Raw genomic sequence first — 16,736 nt, forward strand, 5'->3', positions numbered from 1 at the left:
ATGTTTCCATATATATTTATCTAACGAGATTTCATTAAAAGCTATTATGGAACTCTGTTCCTTAGTTGAAATGTTTTTCTCTATAGGAAATATTCTTTGAGCTTTGTGTTCATTGCTTTTCCTTATCCAATCATCCATTACAGCGTAGCTATACAAAAATAAACCAAACTAGATCATGCAGATTGATTTTAAATGGGTAGATGTGGTTGCTGTCAGATGTTTAGGGAAGAAACCGTGGGAATTCTTGTCATTCTAATTGGGTGGAAGGAAATAATGGAAATCTTTTTCTGTGCAGCTTTTTATGTTAAATCTGTCTTTGATTTTCCAGCGATAAAAGCACCGATTAGGAAATATGTGAGAACATGACCCCATCCTGGTGTTAATGTTCTGCAATGCCTTCCATCACTGAAGTAGCACCAAAACGTTCCCTGTAGTAGAGAAATACTATAAAAACACCCATGTTATATTTCCCTGTGAAATGTTTCCTGGACTTTTCAGGCAACAGTGCACAAATCCGTGCTTAGCTGAATGTTGGGGGTTCGTTTTCAGGACTGTTGAGAGGAGGAGCTGTAGTCACAATTGTGCCTGCAGCCGGTTTTGTAGCTTGAGTGGGCTCAGGTAGAGTAAACACAATAATCCCTTGTGAAATAAAGCAATAGAGAGCTGTCCTCTTAGCCAACATAAGAGCTGCAAACCAGGCTAGGGATAGTTGAAATATTCCCGCCTACTTTAGCAGGGCAATTTCCCTCCATTACTTGATTGCAAAGCCCACTGGTGGTTAAACCTTCAGTTTGTTTTAAACTTCTCATCTCAGAAACTGAATAACCAATGCAGGTGTGGATGCATCTGTATGCTCAGAATGCCTAACCTGATTCATAGACTTTCCTGTGTGTCTTTGTGCATTATTTCACAAGGGTTCTGGGGCTCCTTACTCTCTGTTCTGTGGAGAAGAAAAGGAGAGGGGGGGAAAAAAAAGATAATGCCATCCTTTTGACCTTTGCAGTTTGTCCATGGAACAATTGATACTGGCAGGGTCCTGGCTAACAGGAATCTCATCAACCATTGTCACCACATTAAAGTCTAACAGTCTGGTTTAATAGGATATTGCAGAAGTAGAAATGGTTGGTGGAAAGAGACAACAGAATATACAGTGGAAATTAAATTTAAACTTAGAGTCACTTGATCAAAAACAAGCTAGCAAAGCCTTTTAGTTATGGGAAAACTTTTCTTCTCCTTAATTTCCTGTGGGAAGGGAGAAAACAATTTTGTTCATGGTAGCACGTTTTCTTTTCAGCTAGAAATGCTGAGTTTTTTTAGGAAATTCTTTACCAGATGCAGTAACAAGGCAAATTCAAGAATCTTTTTGTTTCCTGAAACAAAGTGGACTTGTTTGGAGTCTTGGGAACCTGAGAGTAAATGAGCGTATCATGTGCTACAATTCTCGTTTTATTTGTTTGTTCTGACTTTGAATTTGCTTTAACTTTAAATATGCTTTTAAGACAGGAGAGCCAGTGACTTACAGGACAGATAGTTTTTATCTGTAAGTACAGGAAGAAGTAGGATGTAAATAAACATTAGTGACATACCAATCTGCTGCTTCCTTTTCTGTTAACTTCTGTGTTTAAGCTAGAACAGTTCCTTAGGAAATATCCCAAATATGTCCATTTTGTATTTCAGCATTTGTAGTCTGAAACGTGTCAGAAATTCACCAGGCTAACTGCATTCTGATCTCTTTCTATTAGAGCTTTTCTTTAAGACTAATGAAGTTATTGTAATTGTTAAGAAGAATGATTTATTAAATTAGTAACTACCCTTGCTGATTTAATGTGGGCCTATGACAATGGTATTGTCATTGTTAATTTTTTTCTCTTTATATTCCAGTTTCACTGTAACGTATTCCAGAGCTCCAGAACTTGAAGTTCTTCCACGTAAAATCTTAGAAGACAGCAAGTAACAGCTGTGCTTAGAACAATTGCATTTATTTAGGCTGAATGGTTTTTGCTTGTTTCAGGAGAAAGAATACACCCAGTAGATAGCTAGAAGTGATAGATGGAGCTGAAGGAAGTCGATACTATCCTAGAATGTCACCCGTGTTACAGAACTGGTGACAGAGGGTTCGGGAGGAAAAAAGGTTATTTATTAAAATTAAAGCCTTAATGTAGCTGTGCAGCCCTGAGGATCATACTGCAATAGGCTTGAATTAAAATCTGTGCTTATTAAAACTAAACAAAAAGGTGCTGTTTAAAAAAGGAGTCTGTCCTGACATTCCATATGGGGAATGAAAAAATTTCTTTTCAAGAACCTCACTTTTCTAGCGTGGATTTCTTTGGATCTTGGGTTTGTCAAAACCCCGTGTTCTGCTGGGCCTCAAGGTCCATTTGGTGCCTTGTAAGCCCTGAAAAGGACTGAAAGAAGTGCATGTTTTCACCATGAGAAATCAGGTATTTTAACATTTCAGGTGCCACAGGACTTTGTTCTTCAGTTTGACCTGTCTGCTCACAGATGTGTTCTGCATTGGGGTTGTGAGTAGAGGTTGTAAGCCACGACTGGTTTTGAGGGGAGACCACCTATGGCAGGGTGTTGCAGGCTCTGTCTGCCAGACACAGACTGGCATTTGCATCTTTCTTTTTGCTTTCTTTTTTCCTTACTTCTGTGTTTTCACTGTAACTTACAATGAAACTCAAAGCCCAATTTGTCACTCGTAAAAGGAGTTGAAAATTAGCAGCGAAAATACTATCCACCTACTCTAAGGAATATTTCAAACGGTAGGTTTTAAAAGCTTTGAATAGTTTAAATTCAACTGGAATAAAGAAAATCCAAACCCATTACAATACTGTACAGACCTGTTCTGAGTGCCTCTTAGTTGTTTGATTTCTAGTGTGTGCAAAAATATAATAAAAGTTAACTTCTGTGGTTATTAGTTTAGTAAAACCAAACACCCAGTACATGTTATGATGGATTTAAGAGAGAAAATCAAATTTATTTTCAGCCTGTCAGAATGTGTCTTATACTATGTGTAGGTTTATAGTTTTTTGTTTAGGTTTCAAAGACTCAGAACATTAAACATTTTGGACATGTGAGGAAGAAAATATGTTTTCAGCTCTTGGAATTGATTTTTGCTAGCTAGAAAAAGGTCTGCCTTTTATGAGACAGTGTTAGTAATGCCACAGAGGAGTTTTTTGTGTTTTATAACTGCTCCTCTCTGCCAAAACAGGAGCTCTTCTCTGAGTATCCGTAACTTGAAAGAAAAGATGTGTTCAGAACGTTGAATGTGATACTTCTTGGTGTAAAGCTCCTGTTACACCGTGCTGCCTACAGCCTCACAAAGAGGATTACTCAGGCTCTGCTGTGTCTCCCAACCTTTTTGGGAATGATTTTGTGCGTGCAAGTCAGAGGTCTGGTAGAGGTGATTTCTAACTTTTGCTTTTATTGCTGTTCTTTCTAAGTATTCAGCTGGAAGCACTTTGTGCTCCATCATTTCTTTTCCATTATTTCAGTTGTTTAGAGCAGTCATGTCTACGGTGCCTGAGTTTCCGTGCTTTATCCACGTGTTCTCGTGGCAGAAGCAAAAAGTCACCTTCTTTCTGTGAAAGGAATTCTGGAGGCCATGCCCCAAACCGCAGCGAAGTAACGTCCCACGTAATTAGCTAGTCCAAAGTCGAGAGAAGGGCTAGCCCCGGAGGAACAGGCAGTAGCAGCTGCCCGTGTTTGTTCAGCAGCGATCTCGTTCCTCCTCACCCCGCTCGCCCTGCGCGGCTGTGTGAGCTGGGGCACGGCTGGAGTGTGCCCGCAGGACGTGTCCTTGCTCTGCCTCTGGCTTTGTGCTCTCCTGCTGAGCTCACCTGGTGGGCAAGAGCTTCTTGTGGCAGCCAGGGTAGGTGGGACCACGGTGAAAGCAGCGTGGAGATAGAGTATGCCTTCCGGAGAGCTGCCTAGAAGGAAAAAATCCATTTGGGCAAGAAAAAAATCACCTCTTCTGTAGCTTCATGGTTCTCCTGTTCTGGGCAGGTGAAGGACAGTTGGGCCCTAGAAGTTAGGAGGGTCCTTTTATCTCAATCTGTTGACATTAGCACAAATGGCCTATGCTGTGTTCATTTGCAGAGTGGTGTTGTTTTAATGTCAAAGGTGGCCACAGTCATGCTGCTGTGACTCAGTGTAAGTAAAGCACTGGGAGACACTGAAGGTGGGAGTTTGGAGTTAGCTTCCAAGTAAGGCACTGGGAGGCTTTGATAGCTGGGGTGTGTTACTGGTCGGTGTCCTTCAGCACTTGGTACACAGCTGCAGCCCTGTGAGGTGCGTGGGGGCAGGCTCAGGAACCTCGCGGGAAGGAGGTCCTTGTGGAGCAGAGGGGAGCTGTAAGATCTAACAAACTTCTAGTGAGGGAGGAGTATTTGACATTCATTTGCCCACTGAAAAGAAAGAATTGGAAAGAAAGAACTGGAAGCTCCTTCTGCCGGCTGCCTGAGAAACTCAGCCCTAACTTTTAAGTTTTGGCAGCAGTGCCAAGAGCACCAAGATGAGTGCTGCAGTGAGATAAAGCCCTTTCCTCTCCAGCTGCCTCCACCAGATCTGGGGCTTGGCATACAAGACTGGTAAAAGCTTCTGGGAGGAGTGTGGGAGGGCAGGGGCTGGGGATCTCCCTGTGCTGGAGGAGATGCTTTGGTTGTGAGCTCTGTGGTAGTAAAGACAAGTGCTGGCCTTTCCTACAGACCCAGATGTGGGAGCTGCTTGCACTGGTGTGGAGAAGGAGGGGTGCTAGTGCATGACTGACCATAGAGGCAGTTGCTGGTATTTGAACTCTTTGTGTAGAAATGTCTGGTATGTAGAAATGATTAAATTACCACGCTTTAGGGTGTGTAAGGTGCAGGTCTGTATGAGCTGTTATGCTACAAATTAAAAAAAAATAACTTGTTACTGCCTGCTTTGATCTCCTTGGTCTCTGCTAAGCTGTTCTTCTCCCAGGTAAAGGGAGACAGACTCTGTGGGATAGTGTACATACTATCTCCTTCTCAGCTGCATGTGTGCACACAAACTAGATATTTTTCTTTAGAAATGGCAAATTTGGGCAACACATTCAGCAGTCAAAATGATGATTTTACCACATCCTGCTTGTGCAGGAAGCTTATTTTTTTAAAAAGCTGATAAGTTGATTCCTCCATATTTTATTAAAACAAAAAGTAAGTTATTTAAAACTGCAGAGAGGTTTGGATTCTCACGTGGTCAGTTTGCTCCTTTTTCTCATGGGCATATGTTTAAGATAAAGTGAAAGCCTTGCAGTCAGCTCCTGTCCCTACCTGTACTAACTGGCTTCCTGTGATCACTAGGATGTGATGATAATCTGAAAAAATGTTTTCCCCATTTCATTAAGAAAGACTTGTGTGGTTTGTTCTTCGTTAGCTGGGTTAAATCATTTGGGGAGAAAAATATATATAGTACCAATATTTGGTCCAATCATAGAATAAATGGTTTGGGTTGGAAGGTTCCTAAAAATAGCATCTAGTTGCCATGAGCAGGGATGCCACTCACTAGATCAGGTTGCTCAGGGCCCATACAAGTGATTTTTACTTTAAAACATCCAAGTATATTAAAAAAGATTGTGCCAAATGTTCACATAATAGCTGCAAGGCTTTCACTTTGCGGTGGTACTTAGATGGGAAAGGAACCAATCAATCTGATAAGATATGTGGATGCTCCGTAGGAAGGAGTGGAAGATGCTGTGTTGTGCTAGATGAAAAGAAATGAGAGACCTTGCTGACAACATAACAAGACCTAAAATGTGCTGTCCAAGTCATGAGCAGAGTGCAAAGCATTTAGAAAAATGCTATTTTGTTTAAATGCAAGGTACTATAAAATACTGTTAGTACTGGATTTATGTGCTCACACTCAAAAAATCATTTTTACAGAATTGGGTTTTGTGCTGTGTAGTCTATTGTTGCTCTCCTTCTATTAAAATATATATCAGCTACAGCATTGTACCTTTCAGGTATTTCACTTGCACAGAGCACGCTTTGATGCTGTCAAGTGGCAAAGATATGTAAACATGATCTAGCCTGAAGTGAGAAGCCTTCTGTTTTGCTAAAACACTGCATTGTTTTGGTCATATCCTTTGGAAAAACTGTTAAGTGTAAGTGGAATGACGAGCCATATGTGACAGGCAACAAAACGTAAGAAAAAGTGAAACCTTCTGAGGATGTGTATGTCATGCTGGGATTGTTTTTAAATGGTAAAATTAATGTCCCCAGTCAACAATACTGATTTTGTCTTTGTTCTCTTGTAGGAATGTTTACCCTTGCAGAAGTTGCATCGCTCAGTGACATCCAGCCAACTTACCGTATCTTGAAACCATGGTGGGATGTATTTATGGATTATCTCGCTGTTGTCATGTTAATGGTTGCCATTTTTGCTGGAACCATGCAGCTGACAAAAGACCAGGTGGTCTGCTTGCCAGTTTTGCAGTCTACTGTAAATTCAAAAGTGCAGCCTGATACAGCAGGGAAGGCTGACTTTACCACTGTTGAAACAACCACTGGTCAAGAAGAAGCATCAATGAGAACTGTTTCCTTTGAAAGTGCTCCTACTGTAACACCTGAGAGTCTTCTGAGCGGAGCTACCTCTTCGCAGTATCAACCCACTGAATCAGACCAGGAGCTGAAGAAGGGGCAGAAAGATTCCTCAGGCCGTAAAACAAATTTGGATTTTCAGCAGTACGTATTTATTAACCAGATGTGCTATCATTTGGCTCTTCCTTGGTACTCAAAGTATTTTCCCTATCTTGTTCTCATCCATACTATCATTTTAATAGTCAGTAGTAATTTTTGGTTCAAGTATCCCAAGACTTGCTCAAAAATTGAGCATTTTGTGTCTATATTGGGGAAGTGCTTTGAGTCTCCTTGGACTACAAAAGCGTTGTCTGAAACGGCATGTGAGGACTCCGAGAACAAACAGAGGTTAACTGGTGCCCAGTCCCTGCCCAAGTATGTTTCCACTAGCAGTGATGAAGGAAGCCCAAGTGCTAGCACTCCCATGATAACCAAATCTGGCTTCAAATTTTCAGCCGACAAGCCGATGATTGAGATTCCCAGTGTCACAATTTTAGATAAGAAAGATGGAGAACAAGCCAAGGCGCTGTTTGAGAAAGTCCGTAAGTTCCGGGCTCACGTGGAGGACAGCGATCTGATTTATAAGCTCTATGTTGGCCAAACTGTCATCAAGACTGTCAAGTTCATCTTTATTCTCTGCTATACTGCGAACTTTGTCAACACCATCAGTTTTGAACACATCTGCAACCCGAAAGTGGAACACCTGATTGGCTACACGCAGTTTGAATGTACACACAATATGGCTTATATGTTGAAGAAGCTGCTTATCAGCTATATTTCCCTCATTTGTGTCTATGGTTTTATCTGCCTCTACACGCTTTTCTGGCTCTTCCGAATACCTTTGAAAGAATACTCTTTTGAAAAGGTCAGAGAAGAGAGTAGCTTCAGCGATATCCCTGATGTCAAAAATGATTTTGCATTTCTCTTGCACATGGTAGATCAGTATGACCAGCTGTATTCTAAGCGATTTGGTGTCTTTCTGTCAGAGGTAAGCGAGAACAAACTGCGTGGGATTAGTTTAAATCATGAATGGACTTATGAAAAGCTCCGGCAGCACGTCTCCCGCAACGCCCAGGACAAGCAGGAGTTGCATCTCTTCATGCTGTCGGGAGTCCCCGATGCAGTGTTTGATCTGACGGATCTGGATGTGTTAAAACTGGAGCTGATTCCTGAAGCGAAAATTACAGCCAAAATTTCCCAGATGACAAATCTTCAGGAGCTTCATCTGTACCACTGCCCTGCGAAGGTCGAGCAGACTGCCTTCAGCTTCCTCCGGGACCACTTGAGATGCCTTCATGTGAAATTCACAGATGTTGCAGAAATTCCTGCGTGGGTGTATTTGCTCAAAACCCTCCGTGAATTGTATTTGATAGGCAACTTGAACTCTGAAAATAATAAAATGATAGGGCTTGAATCTCTTAGAGAGTTGAGACACCTTAAAATTCTCCACGTGAAGAGCAATTTGACCAAAATTCCCCCCAATATCACAGATGTAGCACCACACCTGACAAAACTAGTCATTCATAATGACGGCACTAAGCTTGTGGTACTCAATAGCCTTAAGAAAATGACAAATGTTGCGGAGTTGGAACTGCAGAACTGTGAACTGGAGAGAATTCCCCATGCCATCTTCAGTCTCTCTAACTTACAGGAACTGGATTTAAAGTCAAATAGCATACGCACAATTGAAGAAATCATCAGTTTCCAGCATTTAAAAAGACTGACGTGTTTAAAGCTGTGGCACAATAAAATAGTCAGCATTCCTTCATCCATTACCCACATAAAGAATTTGGAGTCTCTTTATCTCTCCAATAACAAGCTTGAAACCTTACCTGCCGCATTGTTCAGTTTACAGAAACTTAGGTGTTTGGATGTAAGCTACAACTCAATTGCGGTGATTCCAGTGGAAATAGGTTTGCTTCAAAATCTTCAACATTTTCACATCACAGGAAACAAAGTCGACATTTTGCCAAAACAGTTGTTTAAATGTGTTAAACTGAGGACTTTGAGTCTGGGACAAAACTGTATTACCTCAATCCCAGATAAAGTAAGTCAGCTGTTGCAGCTGACTTACCTGGAACTGAAGGGAAACTGCTTGGACCGTCTGCCAGCTACTCTGGGGCAGTGTCAGCTTCTCAGGAAAAGTGGGCTCATAGTAGAAGATCACCTCTTTGACACTTTACCCTCAGAAGTTAAAGAGGTGTTGAATCAAGACACAGGCATTCCCTTTGCTAATGGGATTTAGACTGAGGTGAAATGCTCTGGTAGCTGACTTCCAAACAGCAAACGCTAAAAAAGTATGGCAATTGTGAGATCGTGTGTTTTAGAAAGCAGAATTCCTTGGAAGGCAGAATTACTAGCAGGATTAGGAGAAGTGCAACTGAGTGTTCAATGTTTGCAGTGTTTTAAAAGTTCATTTCCAAAATTTTTGAGAGGATAAAGAACCTTAATAATCTCAATTCTTTTTTCCTTAAATTGTTTGTAACTTGGATGCTGCCGCTTTTGAATGTTTACAAATTTGCTTGCCTGCTTAAAGTAAATGATTAAATTGATGACCTTTTCTTACTATGCAAGTTATTCCTTAAGGTCTGGTTTTACTTTAGTGCATTATGGGGAGACAAACCAAGGCTAAATGTTGTATGTGGTATGGGCCTAACAGCACTTGAAACACATGTTGAGTTGTGTTGTTAGAGTTCGGCTATCCTTGGCAAATGAAACCAGTTTGGCTGTGATTTGAACTGTACCAGAACCATTTTCCTGTGGTTTCATAGAATCATTTAGGTTGGCAAAGACATGTTAGATCATCAAGTCCAACCATTAACCTAACACTGCCAGGTCAGGTCCACCATGTCCCTAATCACCATATCTGTGCTTTTGTTGAATGCCTCTGGGGATGGTGATTCCACCACTTCCCTGAGCAGCCTATTCCAATGTTTGACCATCTTTTCAGTGAAAACATTTTTCCTCGTAATCTAATTTTTTCCTAGCACAACTCGTGTCTTCTTGTGCTATTGCTTGTTACCTAGGAGAAAAGACTGATGCCCACCTCACTACACCATTCTTTCATGTAGGGAGCGATAAGGGTCCCTCCTGAGCCTCATTTTCTCCAGGCTCAACATCCCCAGCTCCCTCAGCCAGTCCTAGCAGGACTTGTGTTGCAGACCCTTCACCAGCTCCACTGCCCTTCTCTGGGCACTCTACAGTACTTCAGTGTTTTGCATCAGGCCAAGCATGTTTGCCTTCATTCTTTTCCTCAAGGTCTTGTGGTTTTGGGGTGAGATTCCTTCTGTGGCTCCCTTTTGCCACCCACTGCTAGTCCTCCACGCTGGCAAAGGCCGGTCACCTTCCTGCAGCTGGGATCCCACCCGGCCTCCATAATGCTCCTCTGTCCCATACGGCAGCGGGTGGCAAAAGGGAGACTACTGCCATGGGGCTTTCAAGATGGAGATAGTTTTGATGTTTGAGCTCTTTTGGAAGATGACTTTGAAAGCCATTAAATACCAAGTGACTTTACTGCTCGTGTTTTGCTCTTCTGAGTTTTTATCTGGAAAACTCAAGGCATTTTATTTTATGACTTGGTGATTGTTCGGTTTCACAGCCCTCGCTTAGGATGTGGGGCGTCATCTCCATTTACTAGACTAATAACAGACATAAGATCTGCTTTTTCATGCAACCATGATTAAGCTTTATCACATCTTGTGGTGTCTTTCACACCTGGACTTCACCGTACCCCAGCCCAAACTGATCTGATGTCTTTGAACACAGTTAGAAAACGTAATTGTGTGCCAGATAAGTCATCCAATAAAGAAAAAAGGAGACACCAGTGAGCTTGGGATATTTTTTTTTGGTTGGCCTTTTTGGTGGTGTTGTTTTGGTTTTTTTTAACTAAGTTTGCATTGCCAGAACCATCAGAGAAATATAATCCATTAAATCTGCAAAATCATCAGTTGTAAATCTCAGTCATTTACATTCCATGTGTGCAGAAAAGACGTACTATGCTGGGAGATGATTGCATGATTACTCATGGTTTAAACACAATTCCCTATTGTAGTGTGGTCAGGACTGAACTAGTCTGTAGTTCAAGGGACTGTTCTCACACAGAAATCCTCATGCACAGTGATTTCTACTGTAACTTCACCAGAGCTGCCCTGACTTACACCACTATTAACGAGCGGATAGTTTAGGCCTAGAGGCATTGAGCAGGCAGGAACATTGCAAATACTGCTCTTAGAAGTCTTGCACATTTTATTGTTAATAATTTACTGTTAGTCATGCTGGGAGGACTGCTCTCAGCTGTAGGTAGCAGTCTCTGAATACATACCTGCACCATATGTTTATGTATTTCAGAAGACCAGTTTCCGAATAGTGGTTTTCCTGTTTCTCACGGGGATGCAGTCTGTTTTCCACTTGCCAGCAGGTAGTAAACTTGGGATGTTGACAGTTTTGCAACACCTTTCCTAAGTTGCAGGTTAGGCAGAGTACTTGGAGTTACTGATCTGTCCTCCACTGGGAAACTTAGTGCTAATCCTCAGATTCTTTTTTTAAAATAGAAGTTAAGGCTGCAGCGGACTTTTCTTTTTTTTTAAGAAACTCTCTCATTTGTTTATTTTTTGCACATAGATCACTTTAAAATTGCTGGACTATTGACTCTAGAAAAACTGTGGACTATACTGTTGGTGTATGCTTTGTATTTGCTGTTGAGTGTCATTTCACTTCCCAAGAAATTGTGTGTAGGAGGGAGGAAGAGTTGGAGGATGACAAAGTGATTAAAATATTTAGAAAAATAGTTCTATTTTTCATCTTTTTTCCCCCTTCTTTAATAGCAGAGTCCCACAGAATGTGGCTGTGTATTGATCTAGTTTTAAAATGTGTTTTTGGTGTTTCTGATTTTCCTGCTGGCCCTACTGATGTTTAAAAAAAATAAACCCATGTCTATTTCATGTGACTATGGTATAGTCAAAAAATAAATCCATGTCTACTTAATGAGTATGGTATACATAACTTAGACCACTGTTTTGACTAGGTAGTAGCCAACTGTACCTCTTTAGACAATTTCCTCCAAAATAAGTGTATGTTAAAATTATTTTCAGCCTTCTAATGCTTGCTTAGCATAAACTCCATTCTTGTTTTTAGGAGATCTTTCTATGAGTGGGGAGGAACTGCCCAGCATCCCCCATGTCACGTCCCCCCCCAGTCCTTCCTCCTCTTTGTGACTGTTTATAATGTTCCTGTTTCCTGCGTGTCAACTGACACAGTTTTGCTTTAAAGTCTTGGAAGTTCATCTCTTTTCCATGTAAGGCATGTGAAATATATTTTGCATTTCTATTTGATTTAATAAATAAGATGTTTATATCTTCCTCTAATCTATTTTTTAATGGGTGAAAAGTGTGTTTGCATAGTAAAAGCTCTGATTTCAAGTACCTCTGCTTAACTTCTTCTGTGGTGCCTGTACTCTAAGAGGGAAGAGATATGAGTTGCTGCTCCCAGTAAATCCCATAGGTATGTTTCTGTCTAGAACACAGTACTTCAGGATTATTTTTTTTTTCATGCACACAATCTAAATGATCTACCACTGTTTCTTTTTGGTTAATCAAATTCTGCTGAGCACATATGTGGCCCTGGAAGAAAGACCTGTGCTTGTTCAAATGAGAGGAAGTAGGAAACTGCCCATTCTGTTTGCTTCTGCCGCTGTAACTTGTTTTGGTAAAGATCCTCTGGTTTTCCAATAACTCGGCCTTTTGAAAACTGCTTCCAATGATGCAAACTGAGCTATGGCATTTCTGAGCCGCTGTCAAGCCTCTTGGTGTAAGGTGCTGACACTCATGAAAGGCTCTCTGCTGCTACATAAATGGCTTTGCAGTCCTGAGCTGCCCTCTCTGGTAGCAAAGCAGGATGCCCAGGCACCGTACATCATGTCTGAATATGGGGGTTCTGCTTTGTGGACTGCATTTTTAAATAAAAATCTTACAGAAATAGCTGTATATTGTGTTTCCATGGATGTGCAGAGAAATTAGTGGTGCATGGTTACATGAAGGCAGTGGATTAGATTGTGATTACTTAATGTCAAATTAAAGCAGGTGCTTCTACAGCTGTGGTGTTGACTGTCATTCTCATTTTGTGCAGGAGCAGATTCTGGCTTTCAGACTTCTCAGTTTTCAAGACAGGGAGTTGATCATGAAACCTGACAGTCCCACGTGTAACTTCTGCAGCTTGTTGTGAACATAAAAAATGGGGCTTCTGTTGAGTCTTTGGGTTGCGACCCTGTGAGGGTGCTAAACGTGACAACAAAAGTCTCAGATTTGCTGAGGGATCTTAGCCATGGGGCACACTGGGCTGAGGGGAGGGGAGCAGAGCCACGGGGCACACTGGGCTGAGGGGACCTTGTCTGGGCAGCTGTCACCTGGTGTGATGAGATTGTTTTCTCTGCAACACTGGCCTCAAAGCTGCAATGGACCATGGCACTGCTTTTCAATCCAAAGCAAGGAGGGAGGCTAAGCCTGTGACTTGAGACTTGCTTTAAGGTTTGGTACAGCCTTCTCACCTGGGGTGAAGGATATTGAAAACACTTGTTTTTCTTGTCTATAAGCTGTGGATTCTTTAAGGGAGGTAAAATGCCTGAATGATTGCGAAGAACTCAAATCATGCAGAAATTGTCATGTGGAAAGATTCAAGAGGCAGAGCCCTGTCAGTGTGTTTCTAATGTGTGATCGCAGCACAATTTGATTTAGACAGCAAATCACCATCAGTCTCAGTGGGACTAGAAGATAGTTCAAGATGTCTTTAAGCCTGCCACCCTGCCTCAGAAATAAGGTTCCCTAACTCATTCCTGCCAGATGTTTGTCAATATTAGAATGTGTTAGACAGCAGTGGAAATTCCAGCCTCTCTAGGCAAGCTGTTTACTTAATCATCTCTGTGTTGAACACAGCAAGACAACGGCTAATGCACTGTTTAAGCAAAACCAAATGGTTAGAAATATATTGACCTATTTGTTTGCAGAAGTACAGACAAAGAGACAGCTATATGGATATGTTGCATCCCGAGCAGCTTGGGAGGACTGAAGTTTGGATTCCTTTGAAAAAAGCCCTGAGGAGCAGCTTGCATCGGTACAGGTACGGCACCGACAGTTGTGTTCTCCAGTGACAGCAGGGCCAAGCACGGTGCAGTGCATCCGCTCATCTGCCTTGTCGTAGGCTGGAGACTGATATCCTAGCCCTTGCAAAGCCTGGGTGGTTTGTTTCTTCAGAAACACATTTTATGAAGGCATTTAAATAAATTCTTGAGCAAGTTTGCTGTAGGAACATGCAAGTTGGTCCTTAAGATTACATAAATTGAAAGATTCGAAATGAATTCTGTAGTGATTTTGACCCTGGCATTAATCTCTTGCCTCCCTCTGTGAACTGATGAAATTACTGCACAAACTAATGATTAGCTTACAGCGTTACCCAAGTGGTTGGCATTTCGGCTCTCTAGAAGAGTTCCCGGTTCAGGCTGTCCACTTGTGCTTATACAGTGTGTTCAGCACATAAACCAAAGGCATCAGACATTGAGGTTGCAAAACCCTGTGGGTTTATGCTGTGACCAATTTCCCAGGACAGCAAATCATTCCCCATGCTGCTCAAGGGAGGGTACGCTGTGTCACTGAGTACAGTTGTTTCTGTAACAAAGATGAGGCATTAGAATTAAGCTCAGAAACAGATTTTCCAAGCTGGTTACAAACACGCACTCATTCCAGGATAAAAGTCATGAGAGACGTCGTTTCTGGCTGAGATGCTGAAAATAGTTCCTGTAACTCAGCCAGGCATGGGTGCAGAAGTGGCAGCTCTGTAATGCTGCACATCAACACAATACAATTCAAGTGAGGATCTTTAAAACCACACAACCTGGAGTTTGGCCAGGCTGCATCTCTCTCCCTTCCCTAAAGAGAACAGCCCCTAAGCCCTTTTGCAATTACTACTGCTGGGACCTTTGTTCTGTCTTGCCTCCAACAGCACATTGCCCCTTGATGCTGGAGGTAACACAGGGTTATTGGTTTAATGATGACTGTTTGGGAAGAAAGCCATCTTCTGATTTAGCACCACAGTTGCTTGCAGTCTTCCAGCACAGAGCAGGTCTGTTCCCATAAAATGAACATGCTGTGCCCATAAACAATAAAATTTCAAGTTAGGACTGGGTTGTATAGACCATTGCGAATAAATGCACGAACATGTTGCTGTTCTGCTAACCAGTTCTGGGTATTTTTGCTGTTTCACGTGGGTTGTAAAAATGGATTTTAAAAACCATTTTCCCTAACACCGTGCTGCAGTAACTCCGGAGCCAACGCTGCTGGCCTGAGGCAGGCAGGTTTAGCCCAGAGGGTGTTGCTGGAGGTGCTCTGGCTGAAGTTGGAGGTCCGGGGGTTGTGGCTGTTGCCAGCGCCCCATGGAGGGTCCGCTCTTCTGGGGAAGGCAGATTTACCTTACTCCTGGGGCATCTATGGGAGATGCTGTACAGGAAAGAGTGTGTCCTTAACCACAAAATCAAGGGAATAGTGTTGAATGAAACGTGATTTTTCTGAAAGGTGGGGATTGTGATAATAGGAGGAAATGCAGAATGAGTGGGGAAAAAAGGGAATAAATGGTCCTGAGAGGAGGCAGAGCCCCCACCTCTGGCTTGAAATTTCAGAAGTTTTAGAAAGATAGTGTAAAATCTGGAATGCAAGTTACAGGTGTTCCTGCCTAGAGCCAAGTTCAAAGTCTCAGGGCACTGTATGACTTAGCCTCTTTTTTTTTTTTTTCTATTTTGTTCCTTTTCTATTTTGTTCCAGTCCCCTCTGCCTCTCGGCCTTAGGGTGCCTGTGCAGCTGGCTGCTTACATGCTCTCCCTCCCCTCCTGCTCCCGTGCAGGTATCCGTGATAAGCTCACCTTGGCACTTACCCCAGCAGGGCGCTGCCAGGAGCTGCACCCCTGCCCTGCTGTGTTCTCGGGGCGCCCTGCAGGGAACCCCGGCACTATCAGGGGCCAGAGTCTAATCTGGGAGCTGCAGCTCCCCCGTGAAGGGACTGTCCCTCCTGCGGCCGGCAGGCGATGCCCGGGTGGGGTAGAGCTCTGCCTGCCCGCTCCCGGCCTCCCGCTCCAGGGCTGCAGCATCAAAGTGCCGGGCAGGCGGGGTCCTGTCTGCTTCCAGCTCACACAGCTGGGGGGAACCACGTTCTCCCTGCAGTCCTCCAGGGAGAGAATTGCCATAACGTCCTTAAATTGCAATTTCCATAGGCATCCCCGTGGCTCCTTGCAGTTTTGTGTCTCAAGAGCCTCCCGTATCTTTGTTGGGAATTGGGTTGTGTGTTTCTAACCCTGTTCAAAGAGGATGCAGAGAACACCTGATGATTGTCACAACCTCTTCTGCAGTGAGCGCTTCTCCTCCACCCTTCTTTTTTCCTTCTGCCCTGGGTTAAACCTCTTCCTTCAGCCTTTCTTGTTTGGGTGTTTGTAACTCCTGTTTCTCTCAATCCTCTCAGTCTACCAAGTTGGATAAAAGTAGTGGTCTCTGTAATGGGATGTGGGAAGTGGGCTGAGGCCTCCCGGTGTGGAGCCCTGACCCTGATGATGGACACACAGCCAGGAGACTCCCCAGGAGCAGCAGTGTCACGCAGCGTCTCGTTTGCCCAGCCCTCCATCTGGCCACAGGACTTCCTGCTGCAGGAGGGCACCGCAGAGAGGGAATTCAGAGGCCATTTTGCAAAGTGCCTTTGGTCTGGTGGCTGGTGAGGGCAGTGGCGGGATGTTGCACAGGGTCTGCTGCCCTCGTCTGCTGTTCAGCTTCTCTGAGGTCCAGGGGATCTCTCTGAAGGCAGTGGTTGGTCTCCAGGCCCTCCAGGCTATTACCTATCATGAGAGTTCTATTGTGCAGTTCTTCCCACGCTGTATCTGCAAGAATATCCTGAGGATGTAAAATGCTGGCAAGTGGAGACTCTTGAGTATGTACCCAGGTCTGAAGGGCTGTAATGCACAGTGGAGATGGAAACCAGATGCCTTTCAGAGCCTCAGGTTTTAAGCTATTGAAATTGTGAAATGTGCTTAAGGAAAGGCAAAGGCCAGCTGGGTTGTAAATTGCTCACTGTCAGTATTGGTTTGTGTATTTGAGACCTAAGAAAATGCCA

At 43.1% G+C, this 16,736-nt stretch overlaps 2 protein-coding genes across 7 annotated transcripts in view; one reads left to right on the forward strand and one right to left on the reverse strand.

The window, feature by feature from the left end:
- LRRC8D (leucine rich repeat containing 8 VRAC subunit D) overlaps positions 1–11,962 on the forward strand; it is a 51,816-nt gene extending 39,854 nt beyond the window's left edge. For 5 of the 6 annotated variants that reach the window (XM_040072762.2, XM_040072756.1, XM_040072758.2 and 2 more), the window contains one exon: positions 6,278–11,962. In XM_040072762.2, the coding sequence (XP_039928696.1) occupies positions 6,280–8,844 (2,565 nt within the window). In that variant the 5' untranslated portion in view covers positions 6,278–6,279 and the 3' untranslated portion in view covers positions 8,845–11,962. Of the gene's footprint in view, positions 1–4,458; positions 4,593–6,277 lie in introns of those variants that run through there. The other variant, XM_040072761.2, reaches the window with a different exon arrangement.
- KYAT3 (kynurenine aminotransferase 3) overlaps positions 1–16,736 on the reverse strand; it is a 411,900-nt gene that overhangs the window by 165,559 nt on the left and 229,605 nt on the right. The window lies entirely within an intron of this gene.

The sequence above is a fragment of the Hirundo rustica genome, chromosome 9 (assembly GCF_015227805.2).
Source record: "Hirundo rustica isolate bHirRus1 chromosome 9, bHirRus1.pri.v3, whole genome shotgun sequence".
Classification (NCBI taxonomy): Eukaryota; Metazoa; Chordata; class Aves; order Passeriformes; family Hirundinidae; genus Hirundo; species Hirundo rustica.